We start from the raw sequence: 18,255 nt of genomic DNA on the forward strand, positions 1-18,255 counted from the left end.
AAGACAATATTACTGGCTATCATTCAAACATGACAGCCCTGTATTCATTCTCTTGACTCCAAATGTATCTTTCTGTCCTTGGGTACTGAGAGTACCTTTAATTTATGCTAATACTACTTTACTGTTTCTGTGTAATATCAGTTGCTACAGCCCTAGATTAGCAGTACCAGTACTACTTTTTATGGTCCTGGATGTGAAATTTGATCTGATATTGCATTTTTTTTGTTGTTTTCCTTCCTTATCCTCATGAAAAGGAAGAATACAGTGAGTTTTCATCTCTTTTATACCTACCTGAATCACTGGATCTCCAGGTACATTGGGAAGAAGATATTTGTAAGTGGAGGCCACAAGACTCTTACATATTCTCATCAAGCAGCTGCTGTTAGAAGCTGTATTATTATATAAAAGCACTTGTCAGCACCACCAACCTTTTGACAACCAACAATTACTGGCTTCTTCTTTAAAGATAATATGAAGTTTTTGGCATCTTTTCAAAGAAACACTGCCTGTAAGTTTCTTTGAGGTTTTTCAAACTGACAAAATTAATAAATCTCAGCAATGTATCCTGTCAAGGGAGAGCTGAAAGGGAAAGCTAGCATTTCACTCTATGACTACATCACCTCTGGGGTAGAGAAGAAAAGCTCCATAGGAAAGGAAATTTTGTCCAAGACTAGTAATTATGTAGGATGTGATTTGAAAGTCTAGAACAAGCTAGGAGCCTGTGGCTCACACCTGTAGTCCCAGCTACTCAGGAGGCTTGAGATCTGAGGATTGCAGTTCGAAGCCAACCTGGGCAGGAAAGTCTATATTTTTGTGTCCATTTAAACACCAGAAAACCAGAATTGGCTCTATGGCTCAAAGTGGTAGAGTGCCATCCTTGAGCAAAATAGCTCAGACCGTAGTTAGGTCTTATGTTCAAGACCCACAAGTCACCCCCCAAAAAAAATCTAGAAGAGTTCTGGGCACTGAGAGCTCATACCTATAATCTTAGCTACTCAGGAGGTTAAGATTTAAGGATCATAGTTTGAAGTCCGTGAGACTCTGTTTTTTTTTGTTTTTTTTTTGTTGTTGTTTGCCAGTCCTGGGCTTGAACCCAGGGCCTGAGCACTGTCCTTGACCTTTTTCAAGGCTAGCACTCTACCACTTTGAGCCACAGCACTACTTCCAACTTTTTCTACGTATGTGGTACTGAGGAACTGAACTCGGGTCTCTGTGTATGCTAGGCAAGCATTCTACCACTAGGCCAAACTCCCTGCTCCAGTGTTCCTCAAATGAATCCAGGCTGGGTGCTGGTAGCTCATGCCTTAATTCTTACTACTCAGGAAGCTGAAATCTGATGATCTCCATTTAAGGCCAGCTTGGCAAAGACAGTCCTTGAGACTCTTATCTCCAATTAACCACCAGAAAACTAGAAGCAAAGCTGTGTCTCAGAATGGTAAGGGCACTGGCCTTGTGCGAAAGAGCTCTGAGGTAGTACGCATGCCCTGAGTTCAAGACCTGTGGCCAGTCCAAAAAAAAAAAAAAAAAAAGAAAGAAAGAAAGAAAGAAAAAGAATTCAGATCATCTATTACAGAAGATATATTACTACAGCCAAAGGAATCATTAGTTCAGGCTTAGCCTAGATTACATAGTGAGACCCTGTCTCAACAAAATCTATAAAGAAAGGGCAGTTTCAATTACAAGATTCCATTTTTTTAATTTCCTAAAGGCTGAGTTCTATTCTCACTCCCTTTTCTAATGAGACATATCAAAGAAGCTAATATACCAACCACTGTAATATGATTAGAGTCTAAAATTAACTAAGGTACTTTATAAAGAGTTTCAATCAAGTTTTACTATTCAGAGCTTGGCAATGGTTTTCAAATCTGAATATATCATTTGGTCATTATTACTGTCAAAAGAGATGGGATATTAATGGTCCACAGAATTAAAATTAAATGGGGACCTGTGAAATACTCCATGAGTTAAATGACCCTTTATTTCACATTTTGCAATGACACCTGTGTTATAATTAGGCTGCCATCTTCTCTTCTCAAAGCTACAGAGAGAAGAGGAAGTATGCTGCAGATCTCTCCCTTTCAATCCTTAGTGCTATGAACAGAAGTAGGGACTGTGGCACAAGAAATGCGGCACCAACGATGACACTAAATCTGAAATGACGTTTCAAATGTATAGGTAGAATGTCAAAACTCAAGACATTTTTCTCAAGTTCCTTTACTAACCTGAACAAGCTATGATCACAGCAGCTGTCTACAACTACCATTCAAGTTCAGCAGTCATTCCTGGTCCCCCTTGTATGGGTCCTACTTCATATGGTCGCCTTGGATGGCTCCCCCTTATAAGGGGGACCACTAAGCTCTACTTCCTCACCCTCTTGTCTCCCTTTGTTCTTATGATCTTCATTGGCTTCTCTTTCCTAAATCTAGTCCTTAAACACTTAGCTTCTCTGGGTTATGTGTGCATAGGTCTGTTTACATACACAAGTGAATAGACATTTACATGTGCATATAGTAAGTTGCTTGGGAATTGTGCCAGTACGGTTTAGAGCTAGAATTCTCATTTGACCCATCCTACTCCTAATCTAATGCATTCCCTTCATGACCACATGGAATAACAAACTAGATGTCTATATTAAAAAGGTTCTTTTCTAGGAGCTAATTCTGTTTCACAGGACTTAGGATGCTACTGATCTCCAATGAAGCCCTGGTCAGGCAAGGCATGATTCCAGCACTAGGGAGGCTGAGGCAGAAGAATGGAGAGTTTGAGGCTAGCCTTGATACAGAGGGAGACATTGTCTCAAAAACAAACACACACTAAACAAAACTGTGGTTAAGCCAGGCACCAGTGCTCATGCCTGTAATCCCAGATACTTCGGAAGCTGAGATCTTAGGATCTAGGTTCAAAGCCAGCCCAAGCTGTGAGACTCTTATCTCCACTAAATGAGTCAGAAAATGGCAGAAGTGGCCCCATGGTTAAAGTGATTGAGCACTAGCCTTGAACTAAGAGCCTGGGCCTATACCTGACCAGTTTTGCTCAAGGCTAGTGTACTACTACTCTGAGCCACAGCTTCACTTCCAGTTTTGAGTGGTACATTAGAGATGAGTCTCACTAGGACTTTTCTGCTTGGGTTGGCTTTGAACCACAATTCTTAGATCTCAGCCTCCTGAGTATCTGGGATCACAGGTGTGAGCCTCTGGTGCCTGACTACACACATCATCATCATCATCATTATTATTATTATTATTATTATTATTATTATTATTATTATTATTGCCATCCTGATATTTGAACTCAGGGCCTGAATACTGTCCTTGTGCTTTCTCAAGGCTAGCTTTCTACCACTTGAGCACCATGTCTGGCTTTTTCTATGTATGTGGTAGCAAAAAATAGAACCCAGGTCTTCATGCATGCGAGGCAAGACACTCTACCACTAGGCCAGACTCCCTGCCCCACACATTCTTTTTTATCCTGTCGATTAACCTGGTTTTGGCATCTGGACACAGGAGAGGATTGTGAAAGGATCTGCAAGGTGTTCTGGGTATGCAGAGACTCAAGCTGAAAGGGCAGAGTGGCTCCAGGGGGGCACAGAGAACTTCATGATGTCACTGAAATACCTCTGTTGACTGATAAGTGAGCAAATCTTTTTTGTGCAAATATGTTTGGATGATATGCAAGCAGGCAGTTTTCATTGAATCCCGCCTCTATTCCCAGCATTTAGCATGGTGCTGGCACATACTGTTCATTCCTAATGATAGCTTACAAGGTTGAAGAGCTTTGAATAACCACTTTGAGTTGGAATATAGACACAGTCAAATAAGGCAAAAGAATGGCATTTCCTCTAGAGAACCAGTTCCAGAGGAAGCAGGAGACCTTCATACATTTTCCAATGTTATTTTTCCATAAAAAAAAAAAAGATAGCTGCCATTTTTCTTTTCAAGTTCTCTCCGTGCTGCCCAGGCTGTCCTCAAAATTGACTTAAAGCGATCCTGACCCCTTAGTCTCCTTAGCAGTTGGGGCTATCAGTATGTACCACTTACTGTGTGTAGCTAGGTTGCCAACCTTAAATTCCATGTCACTTCTAATGTTTCTGGTTCATTTGTCCTGGAAAATAGCCATGGCTAGTATATAGACTGGCTACTGCACTATCAAGTAAGCCACAGTACCACTTTTAGTCTTTTCTGAGTAGATTATTAGAGATGAGAGTCTCATGAACTTTCATGCCCAGGCTGGCTTCAAACCACACTGCTCAGATCTCATCCTCCTGAGTAGCTAGGATTACAGGTATGAGGTACTAGTGTCTTGCTTTTAATTTCTTTTTTTAAATTCTACTGCTGCAGGTTCTTAAAAATGAACCATGAATCTATCTTTAATTAATTTTCTGATCTTGCTTCCAGAAGCAACTTACAAGGGAAGATATGATGACAGTGTAGCTATATTTCTACTCAACTCTAATGATTAAGATCTTAGAGCTGGGTGTGGTGGTACATGCCTATAATCCTAGCTTGAAAAATAGTCATAGAGAAGCCAATTTGTAGCCAGATATTGACTTTTGATAAGAAACACTGAGAGAACAATGATCAATTTTAATAGTTTAGTATAGAATTTTGTTTTGTTGTAGCCTAGGTTGGCCTTGAACTTGAGACAATCATGCGCCATCTCCCAAATGCAGAGATTGTAGATATCTACCATACCTATCTAGTATAGGATTTTTTTTTCCTTTTGGTTGGGTATAGGGCTTGAACTTGGGTGCTGTTCCTGAGTTTCATGGGCTTTCTTACCTGGCTTCCAACTGCAATCCTCAGATCTCAGCCTCCTTAGTAGCTAGAATTACAGATGTGAGTCACCGGTGCCCAAAAGTACAGGATTTAAATCACTGATTTTTCTGGGTTCTACAGAATGATGGTAGAAGAGTTTTGAATCTATTCAGACATTTTCCAAAAACTGACAGAACAAACAGATATATCTAAAAATTCCACAGCTAGCCCTGTCCCCAAACCACCTCCTATACTACTATAATGAAAAAAAATGGCTGGCTCATGCATGTATTCCTAGCTACACAGAAGGCTGAGATCTGAGGATCAAGGTTCAAAGCCTGCCCAGGCACAAGAGACCAAGAAACTCTTATCTCCAAATAACCACCAGAAAATGGGAATTGGTACTGCGGCTCAAGTGGCAGAGCACTAGCCTTGAGCTGAAGAGCTCAAAGACAATGCTCAGTCCCAGAGTTCAAGCCCCATGATGAACAAGTAAAACAAAAAACATTTCCAGCAAGACTATAATAGATTGAACTTAATTTTTTTTTAAATTATCAGGATAATGTATAGAGGGTTACAGTTACATATATCAGGTAGTAGGTCCATTTATTCTTACATATTGATACCCCTTCTCCTGTCTTGTCTAGAGTGAACTTTTTTTTTTTTTGCCAGTCTTGGGGCTTGAACTCGGGGCCTGAGCACTGTCTTTGAGCTTTTTCTCAAGGCTAGAGCTCTACCACTTGAACCACACACCATTCCGGTTTTTTTTTTTTGTATGTGGTACCGAGGAATTGAACCTAGGTCTTTGTGCAGGCTAGGCAAACACTCTACCACTAGGCCCTGGACTAAACTTTACTCCACTAAATTCTCTTGTTGAAGTGCGAACCCACAGTACCTCTGAATATGACTGCATCTGAATACAAGACTAAGGAGACAGAGTAGGACCCATTACATTGACTATTTAAGAAATCTAAAAGACAGGCGTGGTGGCTCACACCTGTAATCTTAGCTACTCAGGAGGGTGAGAACTGAGGATCAAGGTTCAAAGACAGTCCAAGCACAAAAAGGACCTGAGACTCTTATCTCCAATTAACCTCTAGAAAATGGGAAATGGGGCTTGGCTCAAGGGTAGGGTGGTAGCCTTGAGCTGAAGAGCTCAGGGACAACCCTCAAGCCCAGAGTTCAAGCCCCATGACCCACAAAAAAAGAGAGAGAGAGATCTAGGAGTGGGGCTGCCAATGGCTCATGTCTGGAATCCTAGCTACTCCCTAGGAAGCTGAGATCTGAAGATTGTGGTTCAAAGCCAGCCTGGGCAGAAAAGTCACTGTGGGATTCTTATGTCTAATTAACCACTCAAAACCAGGAAGTAGTGCTACAGCTCAAAGTAGTAGAATGGAAGCCTGAGCAAAAGAGTTCAGGGACACTTTACATGGGGAGAAGGCAGCCATTCTCAAGCCAAGGAAACAGGCCTCAGAAGAAAACAAAACTGCCAACACTTTGTTTCTCAGCCTTCTAGTCTCCAGAACTATGAGAAAGAAATTTGTTTTCAAGTCCCACAGCCTTCGGTGTTATTTATTGTGACCTTGCACACAAATGCACTGAGAGAGAAGGCATCTGTGTAGTCTCTAAATGCAGGTAGATGGTGACAAGTTACCAGCAAGCAAAAGGCCTACATGCTATCAACACCAGCCCAGGAAGACTGTGAAAGCAGATGGATGCTTGTGGTGAACCTGTGAAGAAGAGAACCCAAGACAGCCAAAATGAATTCACCAGAAGGCAGTGTGGGCCATTCTGAGAACAGAAGCTAAAACTGAAACAACTGTTGTCTAAGTCATAACCACGAGTGGTTCCTGAGCACTGGAAATGGGGCTAACCTGAACTGACATGAATGTTAATGTAAAATATTCACTGCATGAAAAAAGGAATGCAACATGTCTCATTAATGATTTTCCTGTACTGAATTACATCTTAAAGCAATATTTTTGACATTTAAATCAGATAAAACACATTATTAAAATTAATTTCACATGTTTCTTTTACATTTTTAGCATGCCTAGACAACTTGCCTTTGCATTGTGATTCACATTATGTTTCTATTAGTCAGAGCTGTTCTGACCCCGTAAACAGGCATCTGGTACACTCTGCTGGTTGTCTACCTGAGTGCACAACTAACTTGAGTGCTAAGCCTTGCATCACAAGCCTGTACAGGCAGTTCAGGACATAATCTCTGAAAAAGTACACTGCTGACTTGCAAAACTTGCTTCCAGGAGTATGTTCATTTTCTCAAAAAGGAAGAGGGCACAGGGAGCTGGTGGCTCATGCCTATAATCCTAGCTACTTAGTAGACAGAGATCTGAGGATCATGGTTCAAAGTCAGCCTGGGCAGGAAAATCCATGAGAATCATCACCAGAGAACCACCAGAACACCAGAAGTAAAGATGTGGCACAAAGTGGTAGAGCACTAGCCTTGGGTGAAAAAGAGTTTAAGGACAATGCTCAGGCAGGTTCTGAGTTCAAGTCCCACAATTGACAAAAACAAAAAAGAAAAAAGAGAGGAAGGAGGGAAGGAAAAAATAGTATGGAGAAAGGGAATGAGAACACTAAGATATGTTATTTCTTAGGTATCTTCCCATATAGGAACAAGGTATCTGAAAAACAAGTCTTCAGGAGCTGGGAGTTTGCCTAGTGGTAGAATGCTTACCTAGCATGCATGAAGACCGGGGTTCGATTCCTCAGTATGACAGATATAGAAAAAGCTGGAAGTGGTACTGTGGCTCAAGTGGTAGAGCTCTAGCCTTGAGAAAGCTCAGGCCCTGAGCTCAAGCCCCAAGACTGGCAAAAACAAAATAAAAAAACAAAGCAAAAACAACAACAAAAAAAGTCTTCAAGCAGAGCACCAGTAGCTTACACTTGTAATTCTAGCTACTTTAAGAGGCTGAGATCTAAGGATTGTGGTTCAAAGACAACTTGGGCAAGGAAATCTGTGAGACTATTATTCCCAATTAACTACTAAAAAAAAAGCTGAAAGTGAATTGTGGCTCAATGGATAAAGCATTAGCCTTGTGAACAAAAGTTCAGGGACAGCACCGGGGCCATGAGTTAAAACCCCAAAACCAATTAAAAAAAAAAAAAAAGAAAAAATGTCTTCTAAAGGAAATACTGTAGATGGTTTACTCCTTAATTTAAATATTAAGAGCATATTTAATACAAATAACTTCCATATTTTTGAAGCCACTTATGCTTTTCTTGTGATTAATTAATAAGAGTTTCAAGGGTATTTCTTCATGGGTTGGATTTGAACTGTGATCTTCAGATCCCAGCCTTCTGAGGAGCTGGGATTATAGACATGAGCAACTAGTGCCTGGCTTCTGTGAGGATTTTTATTTAAGACTATTATACTTCACTTTGGTGTAATTCGTTTGGTAGAATTTTCAGTGGTGGGGAGTGTATGTGTGTGTGTGTGTGTGTGTGTGTGTGTGTGTGTAGGTGTACCTGTGTGAATGTGTGTGTATATGTACGTGTATATGTGTGTATGTGTATATATGTATGCGTATAAATATACACATATACACACACACACACACACCTTCCCCATGGCCACCAAAGCTTGTTCGGCTTTGTGTATGTGTTCCTGTACAGTGAAATAACAAGGGATTTAGAGGCCTCCACTTCTGCAAGGCATAAGTTCTGGAGGTCACTGGTAGACACAGCTGCGTTTGTCAAACAGTCTGGATGGAGATGCTGCCTTAGATAAACCCACCCAGTATTCAATTCTGCTTCGTCTTAGTCACCATGGCAACCAGAACACTGTAAGCACTTGGGCTTTTGATCATTTTCTGCAGCATTCAAAGTGTTTCTGATATTTTCACTGCATTACTACTGTTCACTGCATTACTACTGAAACTATATACAAAACACCATTCATTTTGCCAATTTTATACTTTCTGGACTATGCTTCCTCACACAGTGAATGGGAAGCAGAGCGTAATTTATTATGTCCATATTTTAGAAAGATGTTTTTGACCAAGAAAAAGTTCTTTGTTAAGATATTAAGAATCGGTCTTATCTCTAGAAAACAGGAAGTGGGGTTTGGCTCAAGGGTAGGGCAGCAGCCTTAAGCTGAAGAGCTCAGGGACAGCGCCCAGGCCAGAGTTCAAGCCGCAAGATCCACCCAAAAAAAAAAAAAAAAGAAGAAGAAGAAGATATTGAGAGCTGGGAAAATGAAAGGCTGTGGCAATGCAAACAAATAGCTCACTATAAAATAAGAAGGCACATCTCTAAGAGTAAAAAGAAATTTACTACGCTCCAAAGGAGTATAGTTTTTACACAAAAGATCTGAAGCCTAATTTATTTTTTAGTGATGCTGGGGATTCAATACAGGGTCTTCCTACTTGCTAGGAAGGCTCTATACAGCTTGAATTAGCTGGCTAGTCAGACATTTGAGTGTGAGTGTGTGTGTGTGTGTGTGTGTGTGTGTGTGTGTGTGTGTGTGTGTGTGTGTGTGTGTTTGATATTAGGGCTTGAATTCAGGGTCTTGTGTTTTCACTTTACTCTTTTGCTCATAGCTAGTACTCTTCCACTTAAGCCAATCAGGCACTTTGCTGGTTAGCTGGAGTCTTTTTCTGCTTGGGCTGAGTTTGAACCACAATCCTTAATGGATCCTAGCTTCCTGAAAAGATAGGATTACAGGTGTGAGCCACCTGTGTCCAACTTGTTGGTTAGATCATGATATAGTCTCATAAGGAGTAGACATCTGGAATATGTAAAGACTGTCTACAATTTAATAATAAAGATACAATCTATTTTTTAATATTTAAAGGATTAAAACACATTTTTCCCAAAGAAACAATAAAATGGAAGCAGCACATAAAAAATGTGCTCAGATTTCAAATATTAGGGAGATGCAAATCAAAACCATAAAGAGACATCAGTTCCCACCCACTAGGATGTCTCATAAAAAAAGACAGAAAATGGTAAGTGCTGGGAAGACAGGGAGTCAAGTTACATTGCTGGTGGTACAGCCACTCTGGCAAATAGCTCAGCAGCTCCTCAAAAGGTAAAAAATTATTTCTGTCACACCCATAACACATTCACACACTTCTTAATGTACAGCTATTCTACCCAAGATATACCCAACTTAAGCAAAAACAAGACTTTCTAGAACCTTAGTCTGTAGACAACCCCAGCCCTCCCGCAAAAAGAGAAAAGGAACAATAAATGTTTAAAACTTCGCAAGAGTCTTCACTTCTAATTGCCTTTGAACTCCTTGATTCCCATAAATATATAACAGAACGCCAATCAGGTGCGGAGTGAATAGTGTATATAGATCCCCCGCCACTACCACAAAAACCGTCCAGCTCTCCACTTGAGTAAAATAGGGTTTCCTCCTTTCCTACTGTCTTTTTAATCCATCTAAGAATAGTGTCAAAGGAAAACAAAATGATAATCATGCCACTAATACAGGTATTTTCATAACATTCTGTGACTTTGAGTTACTTACCACAGATCAGCCAGTAAAAAACAAAAGTAGAAAAAATATTGAAGGGACTGGAGACGTGGCTTAGTGGTTACACTGCTTGCCTAGCATGACTGAAGCCCTGGGTTCAATTTTCCAGTAGCACATAAACAGAAAAAATTGGAAGTGACACTGTGGCTCAAATGGTACAGTGCTAGCCCTGAGCAAAAGAAGCTCAGAGATAGTGCCCAGATCCTGAGTTCAAGCCCAGGCAAAAAAAAAAAAAGATAGAGAGAAAGAGAGAGATAGAGAGAGAGCAAGAGAGAGCGAGAGCGAGAGCGCAAGCAAGCTAGGCATGGAGGCTCACACCTATAATCCTAGCTACTCAGGAGGCTGAGATCTGAAGATCACAGTTCAAAGCCAGCCCCACACTAAAGTCTATGAGACTTTTTTTTTTTTTTTGCCAGTCCTGGGCTTGAGCTCAGGGCCTGATCACTGTCCTTGGACTTTCTCAAGGCTAGAGCTCTACCACTTGAGCCTCAGCACCACTTCTGGCTTTTTTCTATGTATGTGGGACTGAGGAATTGAACCCAGGTCTTCATGCATGCTAGGCAAGCACTCTACCACTAGGCCAAACTCCTGGCCCCGTCTATGAGACTCTTATCTCCAATTAACCACCAGAAAACCAGAAGTGGAGCTGCGGCTCAAGGGGTAGCTTGAACTAAAGAGCTCAGGGACAGCACCTAGGCCCAGAGTTCAAGCTCCATGACTGACAAAAGAGAAAAAGAGAGGGGAGGGGGGAACACTGAAGCATCAAGAGTCCACTAACCTTAGCCCATTGAACAGCTGCTTAGATTTGTCGAGAAGATAACAAAAGTCTGTAACTGTTTTCCTCTCTCCTTGGGGGATGTCATCTTCACCACCTCCAGAGGACATGATTTCTTTAACAGCAAATTCAGTCCTGCAAGAAAAAAATATGTCCATTTAACAGTTGGTAAAAACAAAGGAGAAGGAGACTAGTTATATCTTTTTCGTTGCTTTTTTTTAGATACAGGCTCTCACTATGGAGTGTACAGGCACAGCACAAATTTGCAGTCCTCCTGGGTGAGCCTCCCAGTTCAGGAATTCCAGGCATAACCCCCATAATGGGCCTAAAAACTTACACCTATCATCTGCTAGCATCTTCCTCATAGATTCATGAGGAAATACACTCAAATACAAATCATGTACATGTTGAAAAAGAAATAATAATGTATTGTTAGCAGGAATAGAAATTGGTAGAACAGCTGGATGCAGTGGTTCATGCCTATAATCCTAGCTACTCATGAGGCTGAGATCTGAGGATTGCGGTTCAAACCCAACCCGGCCACTAAAGTCCATGAGACTCTTTATCTCCAATTAACCACGAGAAAACTGGAAGTGGCACTGAGGCTCAAGGGGTAGGGTGGTAGCCTTGAGCTGAAGAGCTCAGGCACAACGCCCAGGCCCAGAGTTCAAGCCCCAGGACCAACAACCAACAAAAAACAAAATAACAACAAAAACAAAAGCTTTTATTTAACCCAAAGTATGTCATCTAGAACTTAAATATTGTTATCTTTAAAATACTAAGCTATACTTAATTAAAAATGAAAACAAAACCTCTGTTTAAACACAGAACTCTTTGGGACAACAAACTTATATGACTACAAGTTTAATATTTGAAGAATAGGAGAAAACTGCCAAATACTATCCTATTATTATTGTTAAGCATCTTGAGTTTAAGACAAGCCTTAAAAGTGTAAGGTGAGACAAACTTAATGAGAGCCTATGTTAAAAACAAAATACAAAATAAAGGGTTAGAGACACTGATCAAGTAGTGGAGTATTTGTTTAGTACATGTAAAGTTCTAGGTTCAATCCACTTCCAAAAAAGAAGCAGCGAAGGAAGCAGAAGAGAAGAAGAGGAAGAGGAGGAGTAGGAGAAACCAAGAGCAGCAGTTAAAGCCTTTAGTCATGGCTTCTTGGGAGGTAGAGATCAAAGGATCCTGGTTCTAGGCCAGCTCAGACGTAAAAGTTAGCAAGACATTTTAATTGATGACTAAGTGTTGTGCCATGTACCTGTCCATCCAACACAGGGAAACACAAATAGCAGGATGATAGATCACAGGCAGATGTGGGCATAAAGCAATATCATACATCAACATAACCAATATAAAAGGATGCTGGAGACATGGTTCAAGTCCTAGAGTACCTACCTGCCTACCAAGCTCTAGGTTCAATTCTAAGCCTTTACTTCAATCCCCAGAACAGAAAACGACAAGGAGGAGGAGGAAGAGAGGCCTGGGAGTGGGGCCTAGTGGTAGAGGACTTACTTGCCTAGCATACATGAAGCCCTGGGTCTAATTCCTTGGTACCACATACACAGAAAACGCTGGACATGGTGCTGTGGTTCAAATGGTAGAGCACTAGCCTTGAGAAAAGTCAAGGACAGTGCCCAGGCCCTGAGTTCAAGCTCCAGGATTAACCAGGGGGGGGAGGTGGGAAGGGAAGGAAGACTGGGCCCGATGGCTCATGCCTGTAATCCTAGCTACTCAGGAGGCTGAGATCTGAGGATCGAGGTTCAAAGCCAGCCAGTTACTAAAGTAATTGAGACTCTTATCTCCAATTAACCACTAGAAAACTATAAGTGGCACTGTGGCTCCAGGGGTAGGTCGGTAGCTTTGAGCTGAGGAGCTCAAGGATAGAGCCCAGGCCCAGAGTTCAAGCCCCATGACCAAAAAAAAAAAAAAAAAAAAAGAGAGAGAGAGAGGGAGAGAACACGAGAGAAAGAAAGAGATGAAGAGGAGGAGGAAGAGAAGAAGGGAAGGGAAAACTAAAAATCCTTGCTGGGAGCAGTGGTTCACTCCCGTAATCCTACTTACTCAGGAGGCAGAGATCTGAGGATCAAGGTACAAAGCCAGCCCAGGCACAAAAGAACCTGAGACTCATCTCCAATTAATCTCTAGAAAATGGGAAGTGGGGCCTAGCTCAAGGGTAGGGTAGTAGCCTTGAGCTGAAGAGCTCAGGGACAGCACCCAGGCCAAGTTCAAGCCCTATGACCCCCCCCCCCGCTCCCCCCCCCAAAAAAAAACTCCTTGGTTATAGTATCTGGGGTGTAAATCAAGTGGAGAGTGCTTACAGATGTAAAGTGCTGGGTTCAATCTCCAAGATTATTACCAAAAGAAAGAAAGGAGGGGGAAGAAGGGAGGAGGAAGAAGAAATTGATGGCCTTTTTGAAAGCCTCAAACATGATGAAGGCCCAGATGGCCAAACATTTAAATAAGGGGGAAAAGATGTCCATCTTAAACTAACTCTTACAGTATATAGAAGCATCATTTCCCAACTTATTTCCTGGGGCCATTGTAACTAAAACTAAACAAAGATATTGAGAGGAAGGAACATTATAGGCCATTCTCACTAATGAATAGATATGAATATCCTAACCCAAATGCTAGCAAATCCAATTCAGCAATATATAAAAAGGACATGAGAAAATTGGGCTTATTTTAGGAATGCAAAGCTGATTGGATATTTGAAAATCAATCACTGTAATTACCATGTAAGTAAAATGAAGGACAAAAAAATCAAAAGTTGGTTGCTCAACAGATGCAGTACAGATTTGGTACAATCTGACTCAAAATAAGAAAAAAAATGAGGAAATGAGGAATTGAGAGTAACATTCATAAAGAACATGCATTTTAAAATTATAGCAAAAATCACATTTTCTGATGAAATGGGAATATATATTCCCCATGAGATGTGAACGCAGGTGAGAATTTTGGTTGGTTGTTTTATATGTAGTCCAGGCTGGCCTTGAATCAGCCTCCAGAATTCTTGGGATTACAGGAGTTCTCTATGGCAAACTCAATCCTGATACAATATTGAATAAAGGAAAAGGGGAAAAAGTATAAAGACCAAAGAAGAAAAAGGAACAAACCCCGTGGGAAGGGGACACAAAGGAAGAACCTCGGCTTTTCATACACTTTATCAAACAAATGGCCAAGCTCTGATATCAGAATGAGCCTAACAGAATGCTGGGTTAAAAAAAAAAAAAAAGGGAGGAGGGGAGGGGAGGAACAGGAGTTTGGCCTAGTGGTAGAGTGCTTGCCTTGCATACATGAAGACCCGGGTTCAATTTCTTGGTACCACATACATAGAAAAAGCCAAAAGTGGTGCTGTGGCTTAAGTGGTAGAGCTCTAGCCTTGAGAAAGCCCAAGGCAGTGCTCAGGCTCTGAGTTCAAGCCTCAGGACTGGCAAAAAAGAAAAACAAAAAAAAGCAAACAGAAAGTAATACATTCTATCTGGTTCAAAGACACAGTATAGCATCAGCACAGAGGAATTAGGAAGCAATTAAGAGGAATACTAGCAACATGGTATTTCTTTTTCTTCTATGCAGTACTCTGGTTTGAACTCAAGAACTTCATGCTTGCTAAGTAGGGTTCATGTTTGCTAAGTAGGGACTCTACCCCTTGTACCACACTTTTTTGCCTTTGTTATTTTTATTGTAGAGTACTATAGTTTATTCTTTTTCATTATACTCCATCTTTCTATTCACTTATGCATTTTGACCTTTGTCCAGTCTTATTTCTTGAAGTATACTACCTCATGTGAGTAGCTTACTCAGATTCATCTACCTGCTTCTTAGATCAAGGTATATCTATGTTTTGTTTTCTATCATGTTTCTGATCCTTGTGATTATTTTGCCACAAAAGATAAATGGTGAATTAAGATTTAGCAATACAATTAAATTACATGGGAAAATTACATACTGGAATCTATACACAGAGGTAACCATATCGTAGGTGTAAGGAAAAGATAGAGGTCTGAAAAGGCAAAAGTGTGAGCCAAATTATATCTCCCCATGAAAAAAGATATATTGAAGTCCTAATCCCGGCACCTATGGATGGAATTTCACTCAGGAATAGTCTTTAGGACATACTTAAGATGTAAGTTAAGTCAGACACCAGTAACTCACACCTGTGATCCTATCCACTCAGGAGGCTGAGATCTGAAGATCACAGTTTGAATGAAGCCAGGCTGAGCAGGAAAGTCCATGATACTCTTATCTCAAATAACTGAACAAAAAAGGTGAAAGTGGAGCTGTGGCTTAAGAATGTTGGCCTTGGGCTGAGAGTTTGGGTTAGTGGTAGAGTACTTGCCTAGCATGCACAAAGATCCAGGTCTGATTCCTCAGTAAAACATACAAAGAAAAAAAAATAGAAGTGGTGCTATGGCTCAAGTGGTAGAGCTCTTGCCTTGAGAAAACCCAAGGACAGTGTTCAGATCCTAAATTCAAGCTCCAGGATTGCCCCTCCCCTCAAAAAAAAAAAAAGAATATTAGCTTTGTGGACATCCCTCTCCAAAAAAAAGTTAAGATAAGGTAACACTGAAGTAGAGAGGGTCTTTATCCAAAGTTACTGAAATCCTCATTTATAAGACAGGGGCAGACATAGAAGAAAGCTATGACGGGACAGAGGGAAGATGTATGAGGATAGCAGCACAGACAGGAATTATGCAACTACAAACCAAGGAACGCCAAGGATTGTTGGCAGCAAGCTGAAGCCAGGAGAGGAATGCAAGAAACAAGCCCAAGAAGGAACCAATTTCCCAACACCTTAATTTGGGACTCTGGCTACTGAACTGTGAAAGGGTACTTTTTTTTTCTTGTTTTAACCTGTTCAGTTTTATTTCTCATTTTAGCTCAAATTTGCATTGCTCTGGTGACTAAGAAAGTTAAAAAAGCCTAGAAACGGATAGGCAGATCAATTCACCCACAGATTACAATGTGGCAATGAGAACGAATGACTACTTCAAGACAAGTTCTGCTAAGCCGTGGAAATGAACTAGTTATTGACCTGTTTTGTTGACATACCCCCCTCCCCATCTCCACTCCTGGGGCTTGAACTCAGGACTTGGGCACTGTCCTTGGACACTTTTTACTCAAGGTTATCACTCTGCCACTCGAGAGATAATGCCATTTCCAGCATTTTCTATGTATGTGGTACCAAGGAATAGAACCAGGGATTTGTGCATGCTAGGTGAGCACTCTACCACTAGGCTATGCTCCCAACCCCCGTCATTTCTGTTTATAGAAAGTCTTTTAACAAAGCAACAAGAAAAACTGCTACTCTGGATTTAGTTCTGAGTTAAAAGGGTTTGAAACATGAAAGCCTGGAAGAAATCTGGAGGGAAAAAGCCAAATGGCTTACCCAGTATACCCAGGAACTCAGAGCAGCCACCGTGGCAGTGGATGAAACTTGGGTAGGACAAGGAAGATGAAATATTCTGGTCCTAATGCTTATTAGTTATCTGACAGTGAGCCAAAAAAAAAAAGAACTATAAAAGAAGCTTAAAAATCTACACAATTACTGCTATCATCATCAGTCACTATTTTAGTGATCAAGACTCAAAAAGAAAACAAAGAGAAGGACCAGGAGTTTGGCCTAGTGGTAGAGTGCTTGCCTAGCATGCACGAAGCCCTGGGTTCAATTCCTCAGTACCACATACACAGAAAAAGCCCGAAGTGGTACTGTGGCTCAAGTGGCAGAATGTCAGCCTTGAACACAGGCTCAGGGATAGTGCCCAGGCCCTGAGTTCAAACCCCAGGACTGGCCAAAACAAAAAAAGTAAACAGAAAGACAAGGCAGGTGCAGGTAGCTCACACCTATAATCCTAGCTACTCAGGAGCCTAAGATCTGAGGATTGCAGTTCAAAACCAGCAGGGTAGAAAAATCTGAAGGATTTTTATCCCCAATAAACCACTCAGAAAAAGCTGGAAGTAATGCTGTAGCTCAAGAGGTAGAGTACTTAGCCTTGAGTAAAGAGAAGCTCAGGAATAGTGTCTAGGCCCAGAGTCCAAGCCCCAGGACCAGGAAGGAACAAAAAGGAAATACATAGGAATGATAAGCTACTATGATCTCTATGAAATAGATCATTTTATATGAACAGAGGGGTTATAGTTACATATGTATGGTAGTGATTACATTTTTTGTTGGATATTGTTACCTGCTCGAATGTTTCACTTCCACCTTCCCTTCCCCCAAGAGTTCATCTTTCCTCCTCTTCCTCCTCCTCTCCCTCCTCCTCCTCTTCTTCTTTTTACCAGTCCTAAGGCTTGAACTCAGGGCCTGGGCACTGTCCTTGGACACCTTTTGCTTGAGGCTCATGCTCTGCCACTTGAGCCATACACCACTTCCATCTTTTTCTGAGTATGTGGTACTGAGTAATCGAATCCAGGGTTTCGTGCATGCTAGGCAAGCACACTACCACTAGGCCACGCTCCTGGCCCCGTGCTCAGATTTTTAAAACACAGAAAGAAGATGGCTGCAAAACCCAACATGAATATGAAAGAATCATGCACTCAACAAGCACTGATGGCTCAAATTTATAATTTAGCTACTCAGGAGACTAATATCTGGGGATTGTAGTTCAAAGCTAGCCCAGGCAGTAAAGTCCTAGTGACTCTTATCTCCAATTAACTGCTTGGAAGTAGAGCTGTGGCTCAAAGTGATGAAGCACGAGCCTTGAGCAAAAGAGCTTAAGAACAGTATTCAAGCCCTGCAACAGACAAAAAAGAATCATGTGTTTGGTCAGCCACAATAATGTAATAGTAGTAACGTCTAGTTCACAAAATGAACTAATAGATGTAAAATTGTCCTGTGAATTACAAAGTAGTTATGTAATGTTGTTACAAGCATACAAAAAAAAAATAGAATGTAGCCAGGCACTGGTGGCTCATGCCTGTAATCCTAGCTACTCAGGAGGCTGAGATATGAGCATCATGGTTCAAAGCCAGCCCTGGGATGAAAGTCAGTGAGAGTCTTTTTTTTTTTTCCCTTGCCAGTCCTGGACCTTAAACTCAGGTACTGAGCACTGTCCTTGGGCTTTCTCAAGGCTAGAGCTCTACCACTTGAGCCACAGCACCATTCTTGGCTTTTTCTTTGTATGTGGTACTGAGGAATCAAAATCCAGATCTTCAGGCCTGGTGTGGTAGCTCACGCCTGTAACCCTAGCTACTCAGGAGGCTGA

General features: G+C 41.2%; 1 protein-coding gene across 3 annotated transcripts in view; it reads right to left on the bottom strand.

The window, feature by feature from the left end:
- Scai (suppressor of cancer cell invasion) overlaps positions 1-18,255 on the bottom strand; it is a 104,227-nt gene that overhangs the window by 38,051 nt on the left and 47,921 nt on the right. For all 3 annotated transcript variants that reach the window (XM_090330627.1, XM_090330626.1, XM_090330628.1), the window contains one exon: positions 11,039-11,170. In XM_090330627.1, coding sequence (XP_090186753.1) covers positions 11,039-11,145 — 107 coding nt within the window. In that variant the 5' untranslated portion in view covers positions 11,146-11,170. The remainder of the gene's footprint in view (positions 1-11,038; positions 11,171-18,255) is intronic.

This window comes from Megascapheus bottae, chromosome 3 (assembly GCF_031878675.1).
Source record: "Megascapheus bottae isolate mThoBot1 chromosome 3, mThoBot2.hap1, whole genome shotgun sequence".
NCBI lineage: Eukaryota > Metazoa > Chordata > Mammalia > Rodentia > Geomyidae > Megascapheus > Megascapheus bottae.